The sequence below is a fragment of the Pseudophryne corroboree genome, chromosome 11 (assembly GCF_028390025.1).
Source record: "Pseudophryne corroboree isolate aPseCor3 chromosome 11, aPseCor3.hap2, whole genome shotgun sequence".
NCBI classification, from domain to species: domain Eukaryota; kingdom Metazoa; phylum Chordata; class Amphibia; order Anura; family Myobatrachidae; genus Pseudophryne; species Pseudophryne corroboree.
Window position 1 is genome coordinate 244,899,910 of NC_086454.1, and position 23,049 is coordinate 244,922,958.

The window sequence follows — 23,049 nt, forward strand, 5'->3', positions numbered from 1 at the left end:
ATTATAAATTCCCGGCTCGCTATTTAAACACAAAGCGTGCCAGAGCAATGTACAAGATATGGACACTGTTTACTTGGTTGCTATGGTAACAGACCCACTTTGAAGGGCTCAGTTTGTGTTTAAATTGGTTTCAATATGGGCTGGAGATTTAATATAAAAAATATCTTCCTTGAGGTAGAACCGCTTGTTGGGTATGGGCTGAATGCAGGCTTCCTATATCTCCAGGAAAAAGGGGGAACAAATGCCTGAGATTGGTATTAGATGGACAGACTTAACAAGGAAGCTAGAAGTGTATGTGCACCCACTTCTAAGCAGAGCCATCCGGGTACCGAGAAGAGGGCACCACGGTGCCGTTCCGCCATGCTGCAATATCACTGCCGTACAGAATGCAGCTGGGAAAACATTCCTTACACAAGCCAGTTTCATTTGTGCTGTTTAATATTTTCTCAAACGAAAAGAAAATAACACAGTAAAAGTCTGTTAAAACTTAAAGCTTCGGAGATCTTCCATCCTGTCACTTACATTCAGTGGAACTTAAAAGACAAAAAAAGATAAAAAGAAATACTTGAAGTGCAAATAAATTGCTAATGCAGTTATATTGAGTTATCTTCTTTGTTAACAGCAAATGGGTTAAGGAAAACACAAGAAGAATTGCTGTAGTGTGTGGGAAGGCCTTGACAGCTGCTCTAGTAGGTAAGAATATACAACAGGCTTGGGTATAGTGTGGGACTTCTGCTGTTGAACTACAATTTCCAGCACAGCATGGCAACTTCAACAACTGCTGTAGTCACAGGTTGCCCACCACAGGTTTATAGTCCGATCCATGTCCTTGTGAAAAACAGACCAGTTGTTCATTTGTACAGGCTCATAGTGGGGCTCTGGTACATGCACATGTAGGCGTCGCACAGGAGCCGCCGCGCGCAGCCCTGGATGTTACGAGAGTCTAAGGCATGAAGTTCCTCCAAGGACATTTTCAGATATTCCCCAACTTCGGGACAAGGAGTGACTTGTGGAATGTTAAAACCATTTTGCCCACCTGCAAGAATTCAAAAATAATCCATTAATCTTAACCTTTTACAATTTTTTCCCAAGTAAAAACACACAAATAAATAATATGTATACATCCTGGATAATAAGCAGATCATTGAGTTTTTAGAACATTCACAGACTATATCATTACATACCCATATAATCTACAGTATGGAGCATTTTTGTTCCTTGCAATGCATCAATTATAATAGTGCTGCTGATACTCTAGTAGTGGTATCACTACTACTAAAACCGCTTACATACCTTCTCACCCAATAACACCGTAATCTATGCAATTCATTTTACATACAGTGAGACAAAATAATATTAAAATATTTGATCTAATATTTGCAAACTGTAAAAGATTATCCAGCATATTCTGTGCTCTTATTGCATTGTATCCAAAGGTCAAACCGTTTACTGCACAGCTCGACTACATTTGTTCTGCTGAAAAGGACGGAAAAGCTGTTTCACGCTGCCTGATCAGCGCCACTTATTCCCCTTTCACACAGAAAGGAAAATTCCCGGATGAAGCCGTTCTACCCAGTAATTTGCCGATAAACACGGGTCTTTTTTCTCTGTGAGAGGGTCAACCCAGGTTTAAAATTCCCACCTGGGACTTCGACCCAGAAATTTACCAGGGTTGGAGACCCGGAAATTTCGACCCGGCTTGACGCTTTCACACAGACGAAATACCCGTTTTGATCAACAAATTACCGGGTAGAAATTTTTGACCCAGTACTTTCCTTGTCAGTGTGAAAGGGGGGTCAGACAGGGAGCGGAAAAACTATCCGGCTCTGAAATGCCGGGTAAAAGCCGGGTAATTCAAACATTTCTGTCTGAAAAGGGTATTATAGGAGACTAAAATGTGGACTGGATGCTGCTCCAATCTACAAAGTACACGTCTAGTGTTATGTGTACAGTAGCTGCATTATCACAGTCAACCTCAGATCATTATTTCACTTATTACATACTAATCATTTTGCCTAAACTCAATAGATTACATCATCTTTAAAATCCATTTATCTACATTAACAGACTTTAAAATGTGTTGATCTCATGGATTATCAGTTAAAAGCAGAATGAGATACGGTAGAGTATGAGCTACAAATGGTTCTTAAGGTGGGTTCACACGGAGAGATCAGTGCTTCAATTCTAAGCAATCTGACTAGATTGCTTAGAAGTTAAGCACAGATCTCTCCTTGTGTATCCCCTACAGCAGGGGTAACCAACCAGTCAGAGGCAAAGAGCCAGAAAAGATTTGTAGTCAAGAGCGAGAGCCACCATCCTGCAAATATGGGGGCGTGGCCTAGTTGTCACAAAGCCACACCCCATTTTTGTGTGCACGCCTTTCGGTATGACGTTTGTAGAAGGATGACCTCATATGATAACCCCGTTTTTCGTCATGTTGTACAGTGCCACATAATTATAATGCCCCGGGATCAGTACGCGATACCGGCGGACGGAATCCCGGCGGTCGGAATACCGACACCGGGATCCCGACCTGCACAATCCCGTCAGGGAGCGAGCGCAACGCATATGTCGGGATTGTGCCGGTCGGATCCCGGTGTCGGGATTCCGACCGCCGGGATTTCGTCCGGCGGGATCTTGACCGCATCCCAATGCCCCAGTACAATGCCACATACATATAACAACGCCAAAAAATGGGTGCCTCCACAGTGCCAGATACATATATGCCCCCCGTGCCAGATACACATATTCCTCAACAGTGCCAGCTATTCCCTCAGTGCCAGATACATGTCCCCTCAGTGCCTGCTATGCCCCCAGTGCCAGATACACGTCCCCACAGTGCTCCCCAGCCCCCCCACCACCACCACCGCGCTGCTGCTGCTCACTCTCTGGTGGCTGTGTCTCTCTTCAATTAGGCGCCGGTCTGTGAGCCAATCAAAGCTCGCGGTCCGGCAGCCAATCAGAAGCCTTAGCAGCCGGTCCGCGAGCTCTGATTGGCTCACGGGCCGGCGCCGAATTGAAGGAGACACCGCCGCCAGAGAGGCTTGCGTGTGTCTGGGGGCCAGGAGCCAACCGAGCAGCATGCGGCTCGAGAGCCGCGGGTTGGCCACCGCTGCCCTACAGTGATAGCGATGTGCGGCCCCGCGCGTCGCTATCGCCTGTGCTAGATCTAGCAGGGCGCTCATTTCACTGCTGGGTGAAATAAGCGCACCCCCTCCCTCGCTCAGTACACATCGCGCTGTGCTGAGCAGGGGGGTTACTGTACAATGTACACTGTACAATGTAAATATAGCGAGTGACCAAATCAGTTTGACTTTAAGGCAGAGCAGTCAGATCACTTCTGGCTTCAATAATTTGTACAGGGTATCATTATCTGGCTTCACAGTTGTTTTGGGGCCGCACAAAATACTGCAGCTGGCAATCTGACAGATGCTGGCTGGCATATTGCGAAGTAAGTTCCGCTTAAAAACATTACATTGACAAGGGTATCCAGATGATAGATCCACAATGTCTATGTAGTCAGTCAACAGGTCGACACGCATTAGGTTGATAGGTAGAAAAGATCGACAGGTTCAAAAGGTCAACATGACAATGGTCGACATGTTTTTTTAGAGGGGAGTTTTCACGTTTTACCAACATTTGCTTGATACACTAACCACTTGGAAATCTACTAGGAATAGTAATATCTGTAGGGCGCAGCGGAGCGAGTCACCTTACTTGGAGCGTTTCGAGCAAAGCGAGCCCGCGAGAGTTCACGTTTGTAATGGTGGTGGTCATTTAACATGAAATATACAAGATGTGGCCTAAAAAGCCTGTGTCAACCATTGTCATGGCGACCTTTTCACAAATTCATATGTTGTTGACCTATTTTTTATTACCAGTTATTTATATAACGCACACATATTCCGCAGCGCTTTACAGAGAATATTTAGCCATTCACATCAGTCCCTGCCCCAGTAGAGCTTACAATCTATATTCCCTATCACATGTACACGCACATACATCCATGCTAGGGTTAATTATGTTGGGAGCCAATTAACCTACCAGTATATTTTTAAATTGTGGGAGGAAACCGGAGTACCCGGAGGAAACCCACGCAAGTATGGGGAGAATATACAAACTCCACACAGTGCGGGTCATGGTGGGAATCAAACCCATGACCTCAGTGCTGTGAGGCAGTAATGCTAACCATTACACCATCCGTACTGCCTATTAACTGTATACCTAGACATTATAGATCTATTATACTTGAAAAGAGCATGCCAGTTCTCTTCAGTTCTGGTCATATTACACATTTAATAAAGGGGACGCCCACTTATCCCTTTCCCTAGGTTTATGGTGTTTGGCTTCAAGGTTTGAGGAACCTCCTTTAAAGTGTCTAAAGTCTGCCTATAAAACTGCTGGTGACACACTGTTTAAAAAAATAAGAATTTACTCACCGGTAATTCTATTTCTCGTAGTCCGTAGTGGATGCTGGGTACTCCGTAAGGACCATGGGGAATAGACGGGCTCCGCAGGAGACTGGGCACTCTTTAAAGAAAGATTAGGTACTACATCTGGTGTGCACTGGCTCCTCCCTCTATGCCCCTCCTCCAGACCTCAGTTAGGGAAACTGTGCCCGGAAGAGCTGACATTACTAGGAAAGGATTTGGAATCCAGGGTAAGACTCATACCAGCCACACCAATCACACCGTACAACTTGTGATAACTATACCCAGTTAACAGTATGAACAACAGCTGAGCCCCATTAAACAGATGGCTCAGAACAATAACCCTATAGTTAAGCAATAACTATATACAAGTATTGCAGAAGTCCGCACTTGGGACGGGCTCCCAGCATCCACTACGGACTACGAGAAATAGAATTACCGGTGAGTAAATTCTTATTTTCTCTGACGTCCTAGTGGATGCTGGGTACTCCGTAAGGACCATGGGGATTATACCAAAGCTCCCAAACGGGCGGGAGAGTGCGGATGACTCTGCAGCACCGAATGAGCAAACTCAAGGTCCTCCTCAGCCAGGGTATCGAACTTGTAGAATTTTGCAAACGTGTTTGATCCCGACCAGGTAGCAGCTCGGCAAAGTTGTAAAGCCGAGACCCCTCGGGCAGCCGCCCAAGAAGAGCCCACCTTCCTCGTGGAATGGGCTTTGACTGATTAAGGATGCGGCAGTCCAGCCGCAGAATGTGCAAACTGAATCGTGCTACAGATCCAGCGAGCAATAGTCTGCTTAGAAGCAGGAGCACCCAGCTTGTTGGGTGCATGCAGGATAAACAGCGAGTCAGTTTTTCTCACTCTAGCCGTCCTGGAAACATAGATTTTCAGGGCCCGGACTACGTCCAGCAACTTGGAAGCCTCCAAGTCCCGAGTAGCCGCAGGCACCACAATAGGTTGGTTCAAATGAAACGCTGATACCACCTTAGGGAGAAATTGGGGACGAGTCCTCAATTCTGCCCTGTCCATATGGAAGATCAGATAGGGGCTCTTACATGACAAAGCCGCCAATTCTGACACACGCCTAGCCGAAGAGAAGGCCAAAAGCATGACCACTTTCCACGTGAGATATTTCAACTCCACGGTCTGAAGTGGCTCAAACCAATGCGATTTTAGGAAATCCAACACAACGTTGAGATCCCAAGGTGCCACTGGAGGCACAAAATGGGGCTGAATATGCAGCACTCCCTTAACAAACGTCTGAACTTCAGGCAGTGAAGCCAGTTCTTTTTGAAAGAAAATAGACAGGGCCGAAATCTGGACTTTTATGGATCCCAATTTTAGGCCCATAGTCACTCCTGACTGTAGGAAGTGCAGAAATTGACCCAGCTGAAATTCCTCTATTGGGGCCTTCATAGCCTCACACCAAGCAACATATTTTCGCCATATGCGGTGATAATGTTTTGCTGTCACATCCTTCCTAGCTTTTATCAGCGTAGGAATGACTTCAACCGGAATGCCCTTTTCCATCAGGATCCGGCGTTCAACCGCGATGCCGTCAAACGCAGCCGCGGTAAGTCTTGGAACAGACAGGGCCCCTGCTGTAGCAGGTCCTGTCGGAGCGGCAGAGGCCAAGGGTCCTCTGAGATCATTTCTTGTAGTTCCGGGTACCAAGTTCTTCTTGGCCAATCCGGAACGATGAGTATAGTTCTTACTCCTCTCTTTCTTATTATCCTCAGTACCTTTGGTATGAGAGGAAGAGGAGGGAACACATAAACCGACTGGTACACCCACGGTGTCACTAGAGCGTCCACAGCTATCGCCTGAGGGTCCCTTGACCTGGCGCAATATCTTTTTAGCTTTTTGTTGAGGCGGGACGCCATCATGTCCACCTGTGGCCTTTCCCAACGATTTACAATCAGCTGGAAGACTTCTGGATGAAGTCCCCACTCTCCCGGGTGGAGGTCGTGCCTGCTGAGGAAGTCTGCTTCCCAGTTGTCCACTCCCGGAATGAACACTGCTGACAGTGCTATCACGTGATTTTCCGCCCATCGGAGAATCCTTGTGGCTTCTGCCATTGCCATCCTGCTTCTTGTGCCGCCCTGTCGGTTTACATGGGCGACCGCCGTGATGTTGTCTGACTGAATCAGCACCGGCTAGTTTTGAAGCAGGGGTGTTGCTTGACTTAGGGCATTGTAAATGGCCCTTAGCTCCAGAATATTTATGTGTAGGGAAGTCTTCTGACTCGACCATTGTCCTTGGAAGTTTCTTCCCTGAGTGACTGCCCCCCCAACCTTGGAGGCTTGCATCCGTGGTCACCAGGACCCAGTCCTGTATGCCGAATCTGCGGCCCTCGAGAAGATGAGCACTCTGCAGCCACCACAGCAGAGACACCCTGGCCCTCGGGGACAGGGTGATCAGCCAATGCATCTGAAGATGCGATCCGGACCACTTGTCTAACAGATCCCACTGATAGATCCTTGCATGGAACCTGCCGAAGGGAATTGCTTCGTAAGAAGCTACCATCTTTCCCAGGACTCGCGTGCAGTGATGCACCGACACCTGTTTTGGTTTCAGGAGGTCTCTGACCAGAGATGACAACTCCTTGGCCTTCTCCTCCGGGAGAAACACCTTCTTCTGTTCTGTGTCCAGAATCATACCCAAGAACAGCAGACGCGTCGTAGGAACCAGCTGCGACTTTGGGATATTCAGAATCCAGCCGTGCTGTTGCAGCACTTCCTGAGATAGTGCTACCCCGACCAACAACTGCTCCATGGACCTTGCCTTTATAAGGAGATCGTCCAAGTACGGGATAATTATAACTCCCTTCTTTCGAAGGAGTATCATCATTTCGGCCATTACCTTGGTAAACAATCTCGGTGCCGTGGACAGACCAAACGGCAACGTCTGGAATTGCTAATGGCAGTCCTGTACCACAAATCGGAGGTACTCCTGGTGAGGTGGGTAAATGGGGACATGTAGGTAAGCATCCTTGATGTCCAGTGATACCATATAATCCCCCTCTTCCAGGCTTGCAATAACCGCCCTGAGCGATTCCATTTTGAACTTGAACTTCCTTATATAAGTGTTCAAGGATTTCAAATTTAGAATGGGTCTCACCGAACCGTCTGGTTTTGGTACCACAAACATTGTGGAATAGTAACCCCGTCCCTGTTGAAGGAGGGGAACTTTGATTATCACCTGCTGGAGGTACAGCTTGTGAATTGCCGCCAGTACTACCTCCCTGTCCTTGGGAGTAGCTGGCAAGGCTGATTTGAGGTAACGGCGAGGGGGAGACTTCTCTAACTCCAGCTTGTATCCCTGAGATACCACTTGTAGAACCCAGAGATTCACCTGTGAGCGAACCCACTGGTCGCTGAAGTTCCGGAGACGGGCCCCCACCGCACCTGGCTCCACCTGTGGAGCCCCAGCGTCATGCGGTGGACTTAGTGGAAGCAGGGGAGCATTTTTGTTCCTGGGAACTGGCTGTCTGGTGCAGCTTTTTCCCTCTACCCCTGCCTCTGGGCAGAAAGGACGCGCCTCTAACCCGCTTGCCTTTCTGAGGCCGAAAGGACTGTACTTGATAATACGGTGCTTTCTTAGGCTGTGAGGGAACCTGAGGTAAAAAAGTCGACTTCCCAGCTGTTGCTGTGGATACGAGGTCCGAGAGACCGTCCCCAAACAATTCCTCACCGTTATAAGGCAAAACTTCCATGTGCCTTTTAGAATCAGCATCACCTGTCCACTGCCGAGTCCATAATACTCTCCTGGCAGAAATGGACATTGCATTAATTCTAGATGCCAGCCGGCAAATGTCCCTCTGTGCATCCCTCATATATAAGACTACGTCTTTAATATGCTCTATGGTTAGCAAAATAGTGTCCCTGTCAAGGGAATCAATGTTATCAGACAGGGAATCAGACCATGCTGCTGCAGCACTACACATCCATGCTGAAGCAATAGCAGGTCTCAGTATAGTACCTGAGTGTGTATACACAGACTTCAGGATAGCCTCCTGCTTTCTATCTGCAGGCTCCTTTAAGGCGGCCGTATCCTGAGACGGCAGTGCCATCTTTTTTGATAAGCGTGTGAGCGCCTTGTCCACTTTAGGGGATGTCTCCCAGCGTAACCTATCCGTTGGCGGGAAAGGGTACGCCATTAGTAACCGCTTAGAAATCACTAGTTTCTTATCTGGGGAACCCCACGCTTCTTCACACAATTCATTTAACTCATCAGATGGGGGAAAAGTCACTGGCTGCTTTTTCTCCCCAAACATAATACCCTTTTTTGTGGTAACCGGGTTAATGTCAGAAATGTGCAACACATTTTTCATTGCCGTAATCATGCATCGGATGGCCCTTGTGGATTGTACATTTGTCTCATCCTCGTCGACACTGGAGTCAGACTCCCGTGTCGACATCTGTGTCTGCCATCTGAGGTAGTGGGCGTTTTTGAGCCCCTGATGGCCTCTGAGATGCCTGGGCAGGCGCGGGCTGAGATGCCGGCTGTCCCAAAGCTGCGTCATCGAACCTTTTATGCAAGGAGTTGACACTGTCGGTTAATACCTTCCACATATCCATCCACTCTGGTGTCGGCCCCGCAGGGGGCGACATCACACTTATCGGCACCTGCTCCGCCTCCACGTAAGCGTCCTCATCAAACATGTCGACACAGCCGTACCGACACACCGCACACACACACAGGGAATGCTCTGACTGAGGATAGGACCCCACAAAGTCCTTTGGGGAGACAGAGAGAGAGTATGCCAGCACACACCAGAGCGCTATATAACAGAGGGATTTACACTATACACAAAGTGAATTTTCCCCCAATAGCTGCTTATATCACAATTTGCGCCTAAATTTATGTGCCCCCCCTCTCTTTTTTACCCTTTCTGTAGTGTATACTGCAGGGGAGAGCCTGGGGAGCGTCCTTCCAGCGGAGCTGTGAAGAGAAAATGGCGCTGGCTGTGCTGAGGAAGATAGCCCCGCCCCTTCAGCGGCGGGCTTCTCACGCTTTTTTAATAATAATTATGGCGGGGGATTTGGCACATATACAGTTTAGAACTGTATTATGTGCATTTTGCCACTTAAGGTATACTAATTGCAGCCCAGGGCGCCCCCCCCCCCCAGCGCCCTGCACCCACCAGTGACCGGAGCGTGTGGTGTGCTGTGGGAGCAATGGCGCACAGCTGCAGTGCTGTACTCTACCTTATTGAAGACCGGAGTCTTCAGCCGCCGATTTTCTCCGGAATCTTCCGTCTTCTGGCTCTGCAAGGGGGACGGCGGCGCGGCTCCGGGAACGGACGATCGAGGTCGGGCCCTGTGTTCGATCCCTCTGGAGCTAATGGTGTCCAGTAGCCTTAGAAGCACAAGCTAGCTGCAAGCAGGTAGGTTTGCTTCTCTCCCCTAAGTCCCACGTAGCAGTGAGTCTGTTGCCAGCAGATCTCACTGAAAATAAAAAACCTAACAAATACTTTCTTTATAGTGAACTCAGGAGAGCCCACTAAGTGCATCCAGCTCTGGCCGGGCACAGATTCTAACTGAGGTCTGGAGGAGGGGCATAGAGGGAGGAGCCAGTGCACACCAGATGTAGTACCTAATCTTTCTTTAAAGAGTGCCCAGTCTCCTGCGGAGCCCGTCTATTCCCCATGGTCCTTACGGAGTACCCAGCATCCACTAGGACGTCAGAGAAAAGAGAATTTCTGTATTTATGAAATACTAAGGGACAGAGATGCATCATGAATCCAATACTAGCAAGTTTAGCAGTGGCCCCTTTTGGGTGACCCAGACAAATGCTCCCTTTCACTAAAACAGTCCAAAGCCAAAGTGTACCATATGTTGTGTGTGAATACCAAGGTATTTCATACGTACCATCACGGTCTGCCATACTGTCAAAAAATACCCAAGCAGAATCATCCCGGCCATATTTTACAAAAGCCACATAATGACTTGTCTCTATGCACAACACAGCAAACAGGTCCATCTTCTGGTATGGTATGCAGCCATGCCGCCAGTCCCAGTCTGGCAGCTCTTTGGGGAGGGATACTGGGTTGAATTTATGATGCTGTCTTTTTGGATGGAGGTGAACCTATGGGGACCAGAAGAGAAAAGAATTGAAGACAACAAACACAACACTTCAAAATGCGCTATAATAATGGCATGGACCCGGAGTCTCTATATTTGGACATAATTCACGACTCTACAACTAAGGACAATAGCAAAGATCAAACCCTGTCACAAGATGAAGAAAGTATATATAAGTGCTGGACATTCAAACTACAAAATAACAGTTACTAAGCACACCTAATATATATGGGATGCAGTTAAAATGCCGGCTGTCGGATTCCCGGAGCACCAGGGCTATTCCCACTCATGGAAACCCATAGAGTGGGAATATATCCTGTGGCGAGTGCAACGAGCCACCGAGCCCACAGCGTGGTGAGCCCGCAAGGGCACTCTTATCGCTTGACCCGCTGCCAGCAATCAGGCAGGACGCTGCTGTCGCGATATTGACAGGCAGTATCCCATCTGCCGGTACAGGTTGAGTATCCCTTATCCAAAATGCTTGGGACCAGAGGTATTTTGGATATGGGATTTTTCCGTATTTTGGAATAATTGCATACCATAATGAGATATCATGGTGATGGGACCTAAATATAAGCACAGAATGCATTTATGTTTCATATACACCTTATACACACAGCCTGAAGGTCATTTTAGACAATATTTTTAATAACTTTGTGCATTAAACAAAGTTTGTGTACATTGAGCCATCAAAAAACAATGGATACACTATCTGACTCTCACTCAAAAAAGTCCGTATTTCGGAATATTCCGTATTTCATAATATTTGGATATGGGATACTCAACCTGTATTACGTAAGTAATCCATATATACTTACATACTCATGACACACATACTATACTCATTCTCAGGAGACATACACTAAGTCAAAGGAGTATTAAATAAGATTTTACTTACCGATAAATCTATTTCTCGTAGGCCGTAGTGGATGCTGGGGACTCCGGCAGGACCATGGGAATTAGCGGCTCCGCAGGAGACAGGGCACAAAACTAAAGCTTTAGGATCAGGTGGTGTGTACTGGCTCCTCCCCCTATGACCCTCCTCCAAGCCTTAGTTAGGATACTGTGCCCGGACGAGCGTACACAATAAGGAAGGATATTGAATCCCGGGTAAGACTCATACCAGCCACACCAATCACACCGTATAACTTGTGATCTAAACCCAGTTAACAGTATGATAAACGTAGGAGCCTCTGAACAGACGGCTCACAACAATAACAACCCGATTTTTTTGTAACAATAACTATGTACAAGTATTGCAGACAATCCGCACTTGGGATGGGCGCCCAGCATCCACTACGGACTACGAGAAATAGATTTATCGGTAAGTAAAATCTTATTTTCTCTGACGTCCTAGTGGATGCTGGGGACTCCGTCAGGACCATGGGGATTATACCAAAGCTCCCAAACGGGCGGGAGAGTGCGGATGACTCTGCAGCACCGAGTGAGAGAACTCCAGGTCCTCCTCAGCCAGGGTGTGCCCCTGACCAAGTAGCAGCTCGACAAAGTTGTAAAGCCGAGACCCCTCGGGCAGTCGCCCAAGATGAGCCCACCTTCCTTGTGGAATGGGCATTTATATATTTTGGCTGTGGCAGTCCTGCCACAGAATGTGCAAGCTGAATTGTACTACACATTCAACTAGCAATCGTCTGCTTAGAAGCAAGAGCACCCAGTTTTTTGGGTGCATACAGGATAACAGCAAGTCAGTTTTCCTGACTCCAGCCGTCCTGGAAATCTATATTTTCAGGGCCCTGACCACATCTAGCAACTTGGAGTCCTCCAAGTCTCTAGTAGCCGCAGGTACCACAATAAGCTGGTTCAGATGAAACGCTGACACCACCTTAGGGAGAAACTGGGGACGAGTCCGCAGCTCTGCCCTGTCCGAATGGACAATCAGATATGGGCTTTTGTGAGACAAAGCCGCCAATTCTGACACTCGCCTGGCCGAGGCCAGGGCCAACATCATGGTCACTTTCCATGTGAGATAATAAGATTTTACTTACCGATAAATCTATTTCTCATAGTCCGTAGTGGATGCTGGGGACTCCGTCAGGACCATGGGGAATAGCGGCTCCGCAGGAGACAGGGCACAAAAGCAAGCTTTTAGGATCACATGGTGTGTACTGGCTCCTCCCCCTATGACCCTCCTCCAAGCCTCAGTTAGGTACTGTGCCCGGACGAGCGTACACAATAAGGAAGGATCTTGAATCCCGGGTAAGACTCATACCAGTCACACCAATCACACCGTACAACTTGTGATTTGAACCCAGTTAACAGTATGATAACAATGAAGTAGCCTCTAAAAAAGATGGCTCACAACAATAATAACCCGATTTTTTTTTGTAACAATAACTATGTACAAGTAATGCAGACAATCCGCACTTGGGATGGGCGCCCAGCATCCACTACGGACTATGAGAAATAGATTTATCGGTAAGTAAAATCTTATTTACTCTAACGTCCTAGTGGATGCTGGGGACTCCGTCAGGACCATGGGGATTATACCAAAGCTCCCAAACGGGCGGGAGAGTGCGGATGACTCTGCAGCACCGAATGAGAGAACTCCAGGTCCTCCTCAGCCAGGGTATCAAATTTGTAGAATTTAGCAAACGTGTTTGCCCCTGACCAAGTAGCTGCTCGGCTAAGTTGTAAAGCCGAGACCCCTCGGGCAGCCGCCCAAGATGAGCCCACCTTCCTTGTGGAATGGGCATTTACAGATTTTGGCTGTGGCAGGCCTGCCACAGAATGTGCAAGCTGAATTGTACTACAAATCCAACGAGCAATAGTCTGCTTAGAAGCAGGAGCACCCAGCTTTTTGGGTGCCTACAATATAAACAGCAAGTCAGACTTTCTGACTCCAGCCGTCCTGGAATTATATATATATATATATATATATATTTTCAGGGCCCTGACAACGTCTAGCAACTTGGAGTCCTCCAAGTCCCTAGTAGCCGCAGGCACCACAATAGGTTGATTCAGGTGAAACGCTTACACCACCTTAGGAAGAAACTGGGGACGAGTCCGCAGTTCTGCCCTGTCCGAATGGAAAATCAAATATGGGCTTTTGTAAGACAAAGCCGCCAATTTTGACAATCGCCTGGCCGAGGCCAGGGCCAACAGCATGGTCACTTTCCATGTGAGATATTTCAAATCCACAGATTTGAGTGGTTCAAACCAATATGATTTGAGGAATCCCATCACTACGTTGAGATCCCACGGTGCCACTGGAGGCACACAAGGGCTGTATATGCAATACTCCCTTGACAAACGTCTGGACTTCAGGAACTGAAGCCAATTTTTTCTGGAAGAAAATCTATAGGGCCGAAACTTGAACCTTAATGGACCCCAATTTGAGGCTCATAGACACTCCTGTTTGCAGGAAGTGCAGAAATCGACCTAGTTGAAATTTTTTCGTGGGGCCTTCCTGGCCTCACCCACGCAACATATTTTTACCACATGTGGTGATAACGTTGTGCGGTCACCTCCTTCCTGGCTTTGACCAGGGTAGGTATGACCTCTTCCGGAATGCCTTTTCCCTTAGGATCCGGCGTTCAAACCGCCATGCCGTCAAACGCAGTCGCGGTAAGTCTTGGAACAGACAAGGTCCCTGCTGGAGCAGGTCCTTTCTTAAAGGCCGATGCCACGGTTCCTCTTGGAACAGACATGGTACTTGCTGAAAGCAAATCCCTTCTTATCTCCCGAGGCCATTAGTCCTCTGTGAGCATCTCTTGAAGTTCCGGTTACCAAGTCCCTCTTGGCCAATCCGGAGCCACGAGTATAGTTCTTACTCCTCTATGTCTTATAATTCTCAATACCTTGGTTATGAGAAGCAGAGAAGGGAACACATACACCGACTGTTACACCCACGGTGTTACCAGGACGTCAACAGCTATCGCCTGAAGGTCTCGTGACCTGGCGCAATACCTGTCCCATTTTTTTGTTCGGGCGGGACGCCATCATGTCCACCTTTGGTCTTTCCCAACGGTTCACAATCATGCGGAAAACTTCCCGATGAAGTTCCCACTCTCCCGGGTGGAGGTCGTGCCTGCTGAGGAAGTCTGCTTCCCAGTCGTCCACTCCCGGAATGAACACTGCTGACAGTGCTATCACATGATTTTCCGCCTAGCGAAAAATCCTTGCAGTTTTGCCACTGCCCTCCTGCTTCTTGTGCCGCCCTTTCTGTTTACGTGGGCGACTGCCGTGATGTTATCCCACTGGATCAATACCGGCTGACCTTGAAGCAGAGGTCTTGCTAAGCTTAGAGCATTATAAATTTGCTCTTAGCTCCAGTATATTTATGTGGAGAGAATTCTCCAGACTTGATCACACTCCTTGTGTGACTGCTCCCCAGCCTCTCAGGCTGGCCTCCGTGGTCACGAGCATCCAATCCTGAATGCCGAATCTGCGGCCCTCTAGAAGATGAGCACTCTGTAATCACCACAGGAGAGACACCCTTGTCCTTGGATATAGGGTTATCCGCTGATGCATCTGAAGATGCGATCCGGACCATTTGTCCAGCAGATCCACTGAAGAGTTCTTGCGTGAAATCTGCCGAATGGAAGCGCTTCGTAATAAGCCACCATTTTTACCAGGACTCTTGTGCAATGATGCACTGACACTTTTCCTGGTTTTAGGAGGATCCCGATTAGCTCGGATAACTCCCTGGCTTTCTCCTCTGGGAGAAACACCTTTTTCTGGACTGTGTCCAGAATCATCCCTAGGACCAGCAGACGTGTCGTCGGAACAACTGCGGTTTTGGAATATTTAGAATCCACCCGTGCTGTCGTAGAACTACTTGAGATAGTGCTACTCCGACCTCCAACTGTTCTCTGGACCTTGTTCTTATCAGGAGGTCGTCCATTTTCTTTGAAGACGAATCCTCCTTTCGGTCATTACCTTGGTAAGGACCCGGGGTGCCTTGGACAATCCAACGGCATCGTCTTGAAACTGATAGTGACAGTTCTGTACCACGAACCTGAGGTACCCTTGGTGAGAAAAGGCAAATTTTGGGACATGGAGGTAAGCATCCCTGATGTCCCGGGACACCATATAGTCCCCTTGTTCTTTGCTATCACTGCTCTGAGTGACTCCATCTGGATTTGAACCCTTGTAAGTGTTCAAATTTTTCAGATTTAGAATAGGTCTCACCTAGCCTTCAGTACCACCATATAGTGTGGAGTAATACCCCTTTCCTTGTTGTCGGAGGGGTAAATTTATTATCACCTGCTGGGAATACAGCTTGTGAATTGTTTTCAATACTGCCTCCCTGTCGGAGGGAGACATTGGTACAGCAGACTACAGGAACCTGCGAGGGGGGAAACCTCTCGACATTCCAATCTGTACCCCTTGGATACTACTTGTAGGATCCAGGGGTCCTGTACGGTCCCAGCGTCATGCTGAGAACTTGGTAGAAGCGGTGGAGGGCTTCTGTTCCTGGGAATGGGCTGCCTGCTGCAGTCTTCTTCCCTTTCCTCTATCCCTGGGCAGATATGACTCTTATAGGGACAAAAGGACTGAGGCTGAAAAGACGGTGTCTTTTTCTGCAGAGATGTGACTTAGGGTAAAAAACGGTGGATTTTCCAGCAGTTGCCCTGGCCACCAGGTCCCATGGACCGACCCTAAATAACTCCTCCCCTTTATACGGCAATACATCTTTGTGCCGTTTGGAATCTGCATCACCTGACCACTGTCGTGTCCATAAACATCTTCTTGCAGATATGGACATCGCATTTACTCTTGATGCCAGAGTGCAAATATCCCTCTGCGCATCTCGCATATATAGAAATGCATCCTTTAAATGCTCTATAGTCAATAAAATACTGTCCCTGTCAAAGGTATCAATATTTTTAGTCAGGGAATCCGACCAAGCCACCTCAGCTCTGCACATCCAGGCTGAGGCGATCGCTGGTCGCAGTATAACACCAGCATGTGTGTGTATACTTTTTAGGATATTTTTCAGCCTCCTATCAGCTGGCTCCTTAAGTACGGCCCTATCCGTAGATGGTACCGCCACTTGTTCTGATAAGCGTGTGAGCGCCTTATCCACCCTGAGGGGTGTTTCCCACCGCGCCTTAACTTCTGGCGGGAAAGGGTATACCGCCAATAATTTTCTATCGGGGGAAACCCACGCATCATCACACACTTCATTTAATTTATCTGATTCAGGAAAAACTACAGGTAGTTTTTTCACCTCACACATAATACCCTTTTTTGTGGTACTTGGAGCATCAGAAATATGTAACACCTCCTTCATTGCCCTTAACGTGTGGCCCTAAAAGAAAATACGTTTGTTTCTTCACCGTCGACACTGAAATCAGTGTCCGTGTCTGGGTCTGTGTCGACCGACTGAGGTAAATGGGCATTTTACAGCCCCTGACGGTGTTTGAGACGCCTGGACAAATACTAATTTGTTCGCCGGCCCTCTCATTTCGTCAACCGGCTTGCAGCGTGTTGACATTGTCACGTAATTTCCATAAATAAGCCATCCATTCCGGTGTCGACTCCCTAGAGAGTGACATCACCATTACAGGCAATTTGCTCCGCCTCCTCACCAATATTTTCCTCATACATGTCGACACACACGTACCGACATACAGCACACACATAGGGAATGCTCTGATAGAGGACAGGACCCACTAGCCCTTTGGGGAGACAGAGGGAGAGTTTGCCAGCACACACCAAAACGCTATAATTATCCAGGGACAACCTTTATATAAGTGTTCCTCCCTTATAGCATTTTAATATATATACATATCGCCAAATCAGTGCCCCCCCTCTCTGTTTTAACCCTGTTTCTGTAGTGCAGTGCAGGGGAGAGCATGGGAGCCTTCCCACCAGCCTTTCTGTGAGGGAAAATGGCGCTGTGTGCTGAGGAGAATAGGCCCCGCCCCCTTTTCGGCGGGCTTCTTCTCCGGAGTTTTAGATATCTGGCAGGGGTTAAATACATCCATATAGCCTCAAGGGCTATATGTGATGTATTTTTCGCCATACAGGTATTATACATTGCTGCCCAGGGCGCCCCCCCCCAGCGCCCTGCACCCTCCGTGACCGCTGTGTGAAGTGTGCTGACAACAATGGCGCACAGCTGCAGTGCTGTGCGCTACCTGATGAAGACTGAGAGTCTTCTGCCGCCTGGTTCCGGACCTCTTCATCTTCAGCGTCTGCAAGGGGGGTCGGCGGCGCGGCTCCGGGACGAACCCCAGGGCGAGCCCTGTGTTCCGACTCCCTCTGGAGCTATGTCCAGTAGCCTAAGAATCCAATCCATCCTGCACGCAGGTGAGTTGAAAATCTCTCCCCTAAGTCCCTCGATGCAGTGAGCCTGTTGCCAGCAGGACTCACTGAAAATAAAGAACCTAAAAACTTTTTCTAAGTAACTCTTTAAGAGAGCCACCTAGATTGCACCCTTCTCGGCCGGGCACAAAAACCTAACTGAGGCTTGGAGGAGGGTCATAGGGGGAGGAGCCAGTACACACCATGTGATCCTAAAAGCTTGCTTTTGTGCCCTGTCTCCTGCGGAGCCGCTATTCCCCATGGTCCTGACGGAGTCCCCAGCATCCACTAGGACGTTAGAGAAATTTCAAATCCACAGATTTGAGCGGTTTAAACCAACGTGATTTGAGGAATCCCAGGACTACGTTGAGATCCCACAGTGCCACTGGAGGCACAAAAGGGGGTTGTATATGCAGTACTCCCTTGTCAAATTTCTGGACTTCAGGAACTGAAGCCAATTCTTTCTGGAAGAAAATCGACAGGGCCGAAATTTGAACCTTAATGGACCCCAATTTGAGGCCCATAGACACTCCTGTTTGCAGGAAATGCAGGAATCGACCGAGTTGAAATTTCTTCGTGGGGCCTTCCTGGCCTCACACCACGCAACATATTTTCGCCACATGTGGTGATAATGTTGTGCGGTCACCTCCTTCCTGGCTTTGACCAGGGTAGGAATGACCTCTTCCGGAATGCCTTTTTTTCCTTAGGATCCGGCGTTCAACCGCCATGCCGTCAAACGCACCCGCGGTAAGTCTTGGAACAGACATGGTACTTGCTGAAGCAAGTCCCTTCTTATCGGCAGAGGCCCTGAGTCCTCTGTGAGCATCTCATGAAGTTCCGGGTACCAAGTCCTTCTTGGCCCATCCGGAGCCACGAGTATAGTTCTTACTCCTCTACGTCTTATAATTCTCACTACCTTTGGTATGAGAAGCAGAGGAGGGAACACATACACCGACTGGTACACCCATGGTGTTACCAGAACGTCCACAGCTATTTCCTGAAGGTCTCTTGACCTGGCGCAATACCTGTCCAGTTTTTTGTTCAGGCGGGACGCCATCATGTCCACCTTCGGTCTTTCCCAACGGTGCACAATCATGTGGAAACAACTTCTCGATGAAGTCCCCACTCTCCCGGGTGGAGGTCGTGCTGAGGAAGTCTGCTTCCCAGTTGTCCACTCCCGGAATGAAAACTGCTGACAGTGCTATCACATGATTTTCCGCCCAGCGAAGAATCCTTGCAGTTTCTGCCATTGTCCTCCTGCTTCTTGTGCCGCCCTGCCTGTTTACGTGGGCGACTGCCGTGATGTTGTCCCACTGGATCAATACCGGCTGACCTTGAAGCAGAGGTCTTGCTAAGCTTAGAGCATTGTAAATTGCTCTTAGCTCCAGTATATTTATGCGGAGAGAAGTCCCCAGACTTGATCACACTCCCTGGAAATTTTTTCCCTGTGTGACTGCTCCCCAGCCTTTCAAGCTGGAATCCGTGGTCACCAGGACCCAGTCCTGAATGCATAACTGTGGCACTTTAGTAGATGAGCACTCTGCAGCCACCACAGAAGAGACACCCTTGTCCTTGGAGACAGGGTTATCCGCTGATGCATCTGAAGATGCGATCCGGACCATTTGTCCAGCAGATCCCACTGAAAAGTTCTTGCGTGAAATCTGCCGAATGGAATCGCTTCGTAAGAAGCCACCATTTTTCCCAGGACCCTTGTGCAATGATGCACTGATACTTTTCCTGGTTTTTGGAGGTTCCTGACTAGCTCGGATAACTCCCTGGCTTTCTCCTCCGGGAGAAACACCTTTTTCTGGACTGTGTCCAGAATCATCCCTAGGGACAGCAGACGTGTCGTCGGAGACAGCTGCGATTTTGGAATATTTAGAATCCACCCGTGCTGTCGTAGAACTACTTGAGATAGTGCTACTCAGACCTCCAACTGTTCTCTGGACCTTGCCCTTATCAGGAGATCGTCCAAGTAAGGGATAATTAAGACGCCTTTTCTTTGAAGAAGAATCATCATTTCGGCCATTACCTTGGTAAAGACCCGGGGTGCCGTGGACAATCCAAACGGCAGCGTCTGAAACTGATAGTGACAGTTTTGTACCACGAACCTGAGGTACCCTTTGTGAGAAGGGCAAATTTGGACATGGAGGTAAGCATCCTTGATGTCCAGGGACACCATATAGTCCCTTTCTTCCTGGTTCGCTATCACTGCTCTGAGTGACTCCATTTAGAATAGGTCTCACCGAGCCGTCTGGCTTCAGTACCACAATATAGTGTGGAATAATACCCCTTTACTTGTTGTAGGAGGGGTACTTTGATTATCACCTGCTGGGAATACAGCTTGTGAATTGTTTCCAATACTGCCTCCCTGTCGGAGGTAGACGTTGGTAAAGCAAACTTCAGGAACCTGCGAGGGGGAGACGTCTCGAATTTCCAATCTGTACCCCTGGGATACTACTTGTAGGATCCAGGGGTCCACTTGCGAGTGAGCCCACTGCGTGCTGAAACTCTTGAGACGACCCCCCACCGCACCTGTTTGTACGGCCCCAGCGTCATGCTGAGGACTTGGCAGAAGCGGTGGAAGGCTTCTGTTCCTGGGAATGGGCTGCCTGCTGCAGTCTTCTTCCCTTACCTCTATCCCTGGGCAGATATTATGGGGACGAAAGGACTGAGGCTGAAAAGACTATGTCTTTTTCTGCTGAGATGTGACTTGGGGTAAAAAAGGTGGATTTTCTAGCTGTTGCCGTGGCCACCAGGTCCGATGGACCGACCCCAAATAACTCCTCCCCTTTATACGGCAATACTTCCATGTGCCGTTTGGAATCTGCATCACCTGACCACTGTCGTGTCCATAAACATCGTCTGGCAGATATGGACATCGCACTTACTCTTGATGCCAGAGTTTCGCATATATAGAAATGCATCTTTTAAATGCTCTATAGTCAATAAAATACTGTCCCTGTCAAGGGTATCAATATTTCCAGTCAGGGAATCCGACCAAGCCACCCCAGCGCTGCCCATCCAGGCTGAGGCGATCGCTGGTCGCAGTATAACACCAGTATGTGTGTATATACTTTTTAGGATATTTTCCAACCTCCTATCAGTTGGTTCCTTGAGGGCGTCCGTATCTGGAGACGGTAACGCCACTTGTTTTTATAAGCGTGTGAGCGCCTTATCCACCCTAAGGTGTGTTTCCCAACGCGCCATAACTTCTGGCGGGAAAGGGTATACCGCCAATAATTTTCTATCGGGGGAAACCCACGCATCATCACACACTTCATTTAATTTATCTGATTCAGGAAAAACCACATGTAGTTTTTTCACACTCCACATAATACCTTTTTTTGTGGTACTTGTAGTATCAGAAATATGTAACATCTCCTTCATTGCCCTTAACTAGTAACGTGTGGCCCTAAAGGAAAATACGTTTGTTTCTTCACCGTCGACACTGGAGTCAGTGTCCGTGCCTGTGTCTGTGTCGACCGACTGAGGTAAAAGGACGTTTTAACGCCCCTGACGGTGTTTTAGACGCCTGGACAGGTACTAATTGGTTTGCCGGCCGTCTCATGTCGTCAACCGACCTTGCAGCGTGTTGACATTATCACGTAATTCCTTAAATAAGCCATCCATTCCGGTGTCGACTCCCTAGAGAGTGACATCACCATTACCGGCAATTGCTCCGCCTCCTCACCAACATCGTCCTCATACATGTCGACACACAAGTACCGACACACAGCACACACACAGGGAATGCTCTGATAGAGGACAGGACCCCACTAGCCCTTTGGGGAGACAGAGGGAGAGTTTGCCAGCACACACCAAAAACGCTATATTATACAGGGACAACCTTTATATAAGTGTTTTTCCCTTATAGCATTTTAATATATATATATATATATCGCCAAATAAGTGCCCCCCCCTCTCTGTTTTAACCCTGTTTCTGTAGTGCAGTGCAGGGGAGAGCCTGGGAGCCTTCCCACCAGCCTTTCTGTGAGGGAAAATGGCGCTGTGTGCTGAGGAGAATAGGCCCCGCCCCCTTTTCGGCGGGCTTCTTCGCCCGTTTTTCTGAGACCTGGCAGGGGTTAAATACATCGATATAGCCTCCAGGGGCTATATGTGATGTATTTTTAGCCAGAATAAGGTAATATACACATTGCTGCCCAGGGCGCCCCCAGCAACGCCCTGCACCCTCCGTGACCGTTGGTGTGAAGTGTGTGACAACAATGGCGCACAGCTGCAGTGCTGTGCGCTACCTTCATGAAGACTGAAAAGCCTTCTGCCGCCGGTTTCTGGACCTTCAATCTTCAGCATCTGCAAGGGGGGTCGGCGGCGCGGCTCCGGGACGAACCCCAGGGTGAGACCTGTGTTCCGACTCCCTCTGGAGCTAATGGTGTCCAGTAGCCTAAGAAGCCAATCCATCCTGCACGCAGGTGAGTTGAACTTCTCTCCCCTAAGTCCCTCGATGCAGTGAGCCTGTTGCCAGCAGGACTCACTGAAAATAAGAAACCTAAAAACTTTTTCTAAGCAGCTCCTTAAGAGAGCCACCTAGATTGCACCCTGCTCGGACGGGCACAAAAACCTAACTGAGGCTTGGAGGAGGGTCATAGGGGGAGGAGCCAGTACACACCACCTGATCCTAAAGCTTTAGTTTTGTGCCCTGTCTCCTGCGGAGCCGCTAATCCCCATGGTCCTGACGGAGTCCCCAGCATCCACTTAGGACGTCAGAGAAATTACATTTACAAATGTTTATTAACCCACATGAAACCAATGCACAAGCCTATGGCAACCAGATATTTCCGTTTCACAATTTTTTACAAGAACATGTGTTGCTAAGCGTTACTGTACATTTGTACTGCCTACCTTTAATGGTTTTTACAAAATAAAACCACATTTTATTGAACAGACATACCTGCTGTTAAATCTAAGGAAGTAGCTTGTAGAAAACATACTTATACACTGTGCACACTAACCTGGGTGTTACAGGTTTTACAGAACTGCTTGATTTTCCCGGCAGAAATGTCACTGTCATCATAGCACTCTCTGCATTCATACATGGCAAGCCCTCCACAGATACGGCACTGCCTGGGAGCTGGTGGAGAGTGGGAGAAAGACAGGTGGTGACTAACAAGAACCAAAGCTGGATCACCAAGTAGCCAGCTGCAGCATAGGTATGCCATGTTGAGAACACAAGAATAGCCCAAACTTGCTACAGTCATTTATACTAATTAACAGCATTTAAAAATCCTGCTAAATATATA

The 23,049-nt window shown here is 48.3% G+C and overlaps 1 protein-coding gene across 7 annotated transcripts in view; it reads right to left on the reverse strand.

The window, feature by feature from the left end:
• Positions 1-420: 420 nt before the first annotated feature.
• The window catches only part of CYLD (CYLD lysine 63 deubiquitinase), a 328,802-nt gene continuing 306,173 nt past the window's right edge, over positions 421-23,049 (reverse strand). For all 7 annotated transcript variants that reach the window (XM_063945313.1, XM_063945314.1, XM_063945318.1 and 4 more), the window contains 3 exons: positions 22,762-22,880; positions 10,307-10,523; positions 421-1,036 (listed from right to left, as the gene is read on the reverse strand). In XM_063945313.1, the coding sequence (XP_063801383.1) occupies positions 852-1,036; positions 10,307-10,523; positions 22,762-22,880 (521 nt within the window). In that variant the 3' untranslated portion in view covers positions 421-851. The remainder of the gene's footprint in view (positions 1,037-10,306; positions 10,524-22,761; positions 22,881-23,049) is intronic.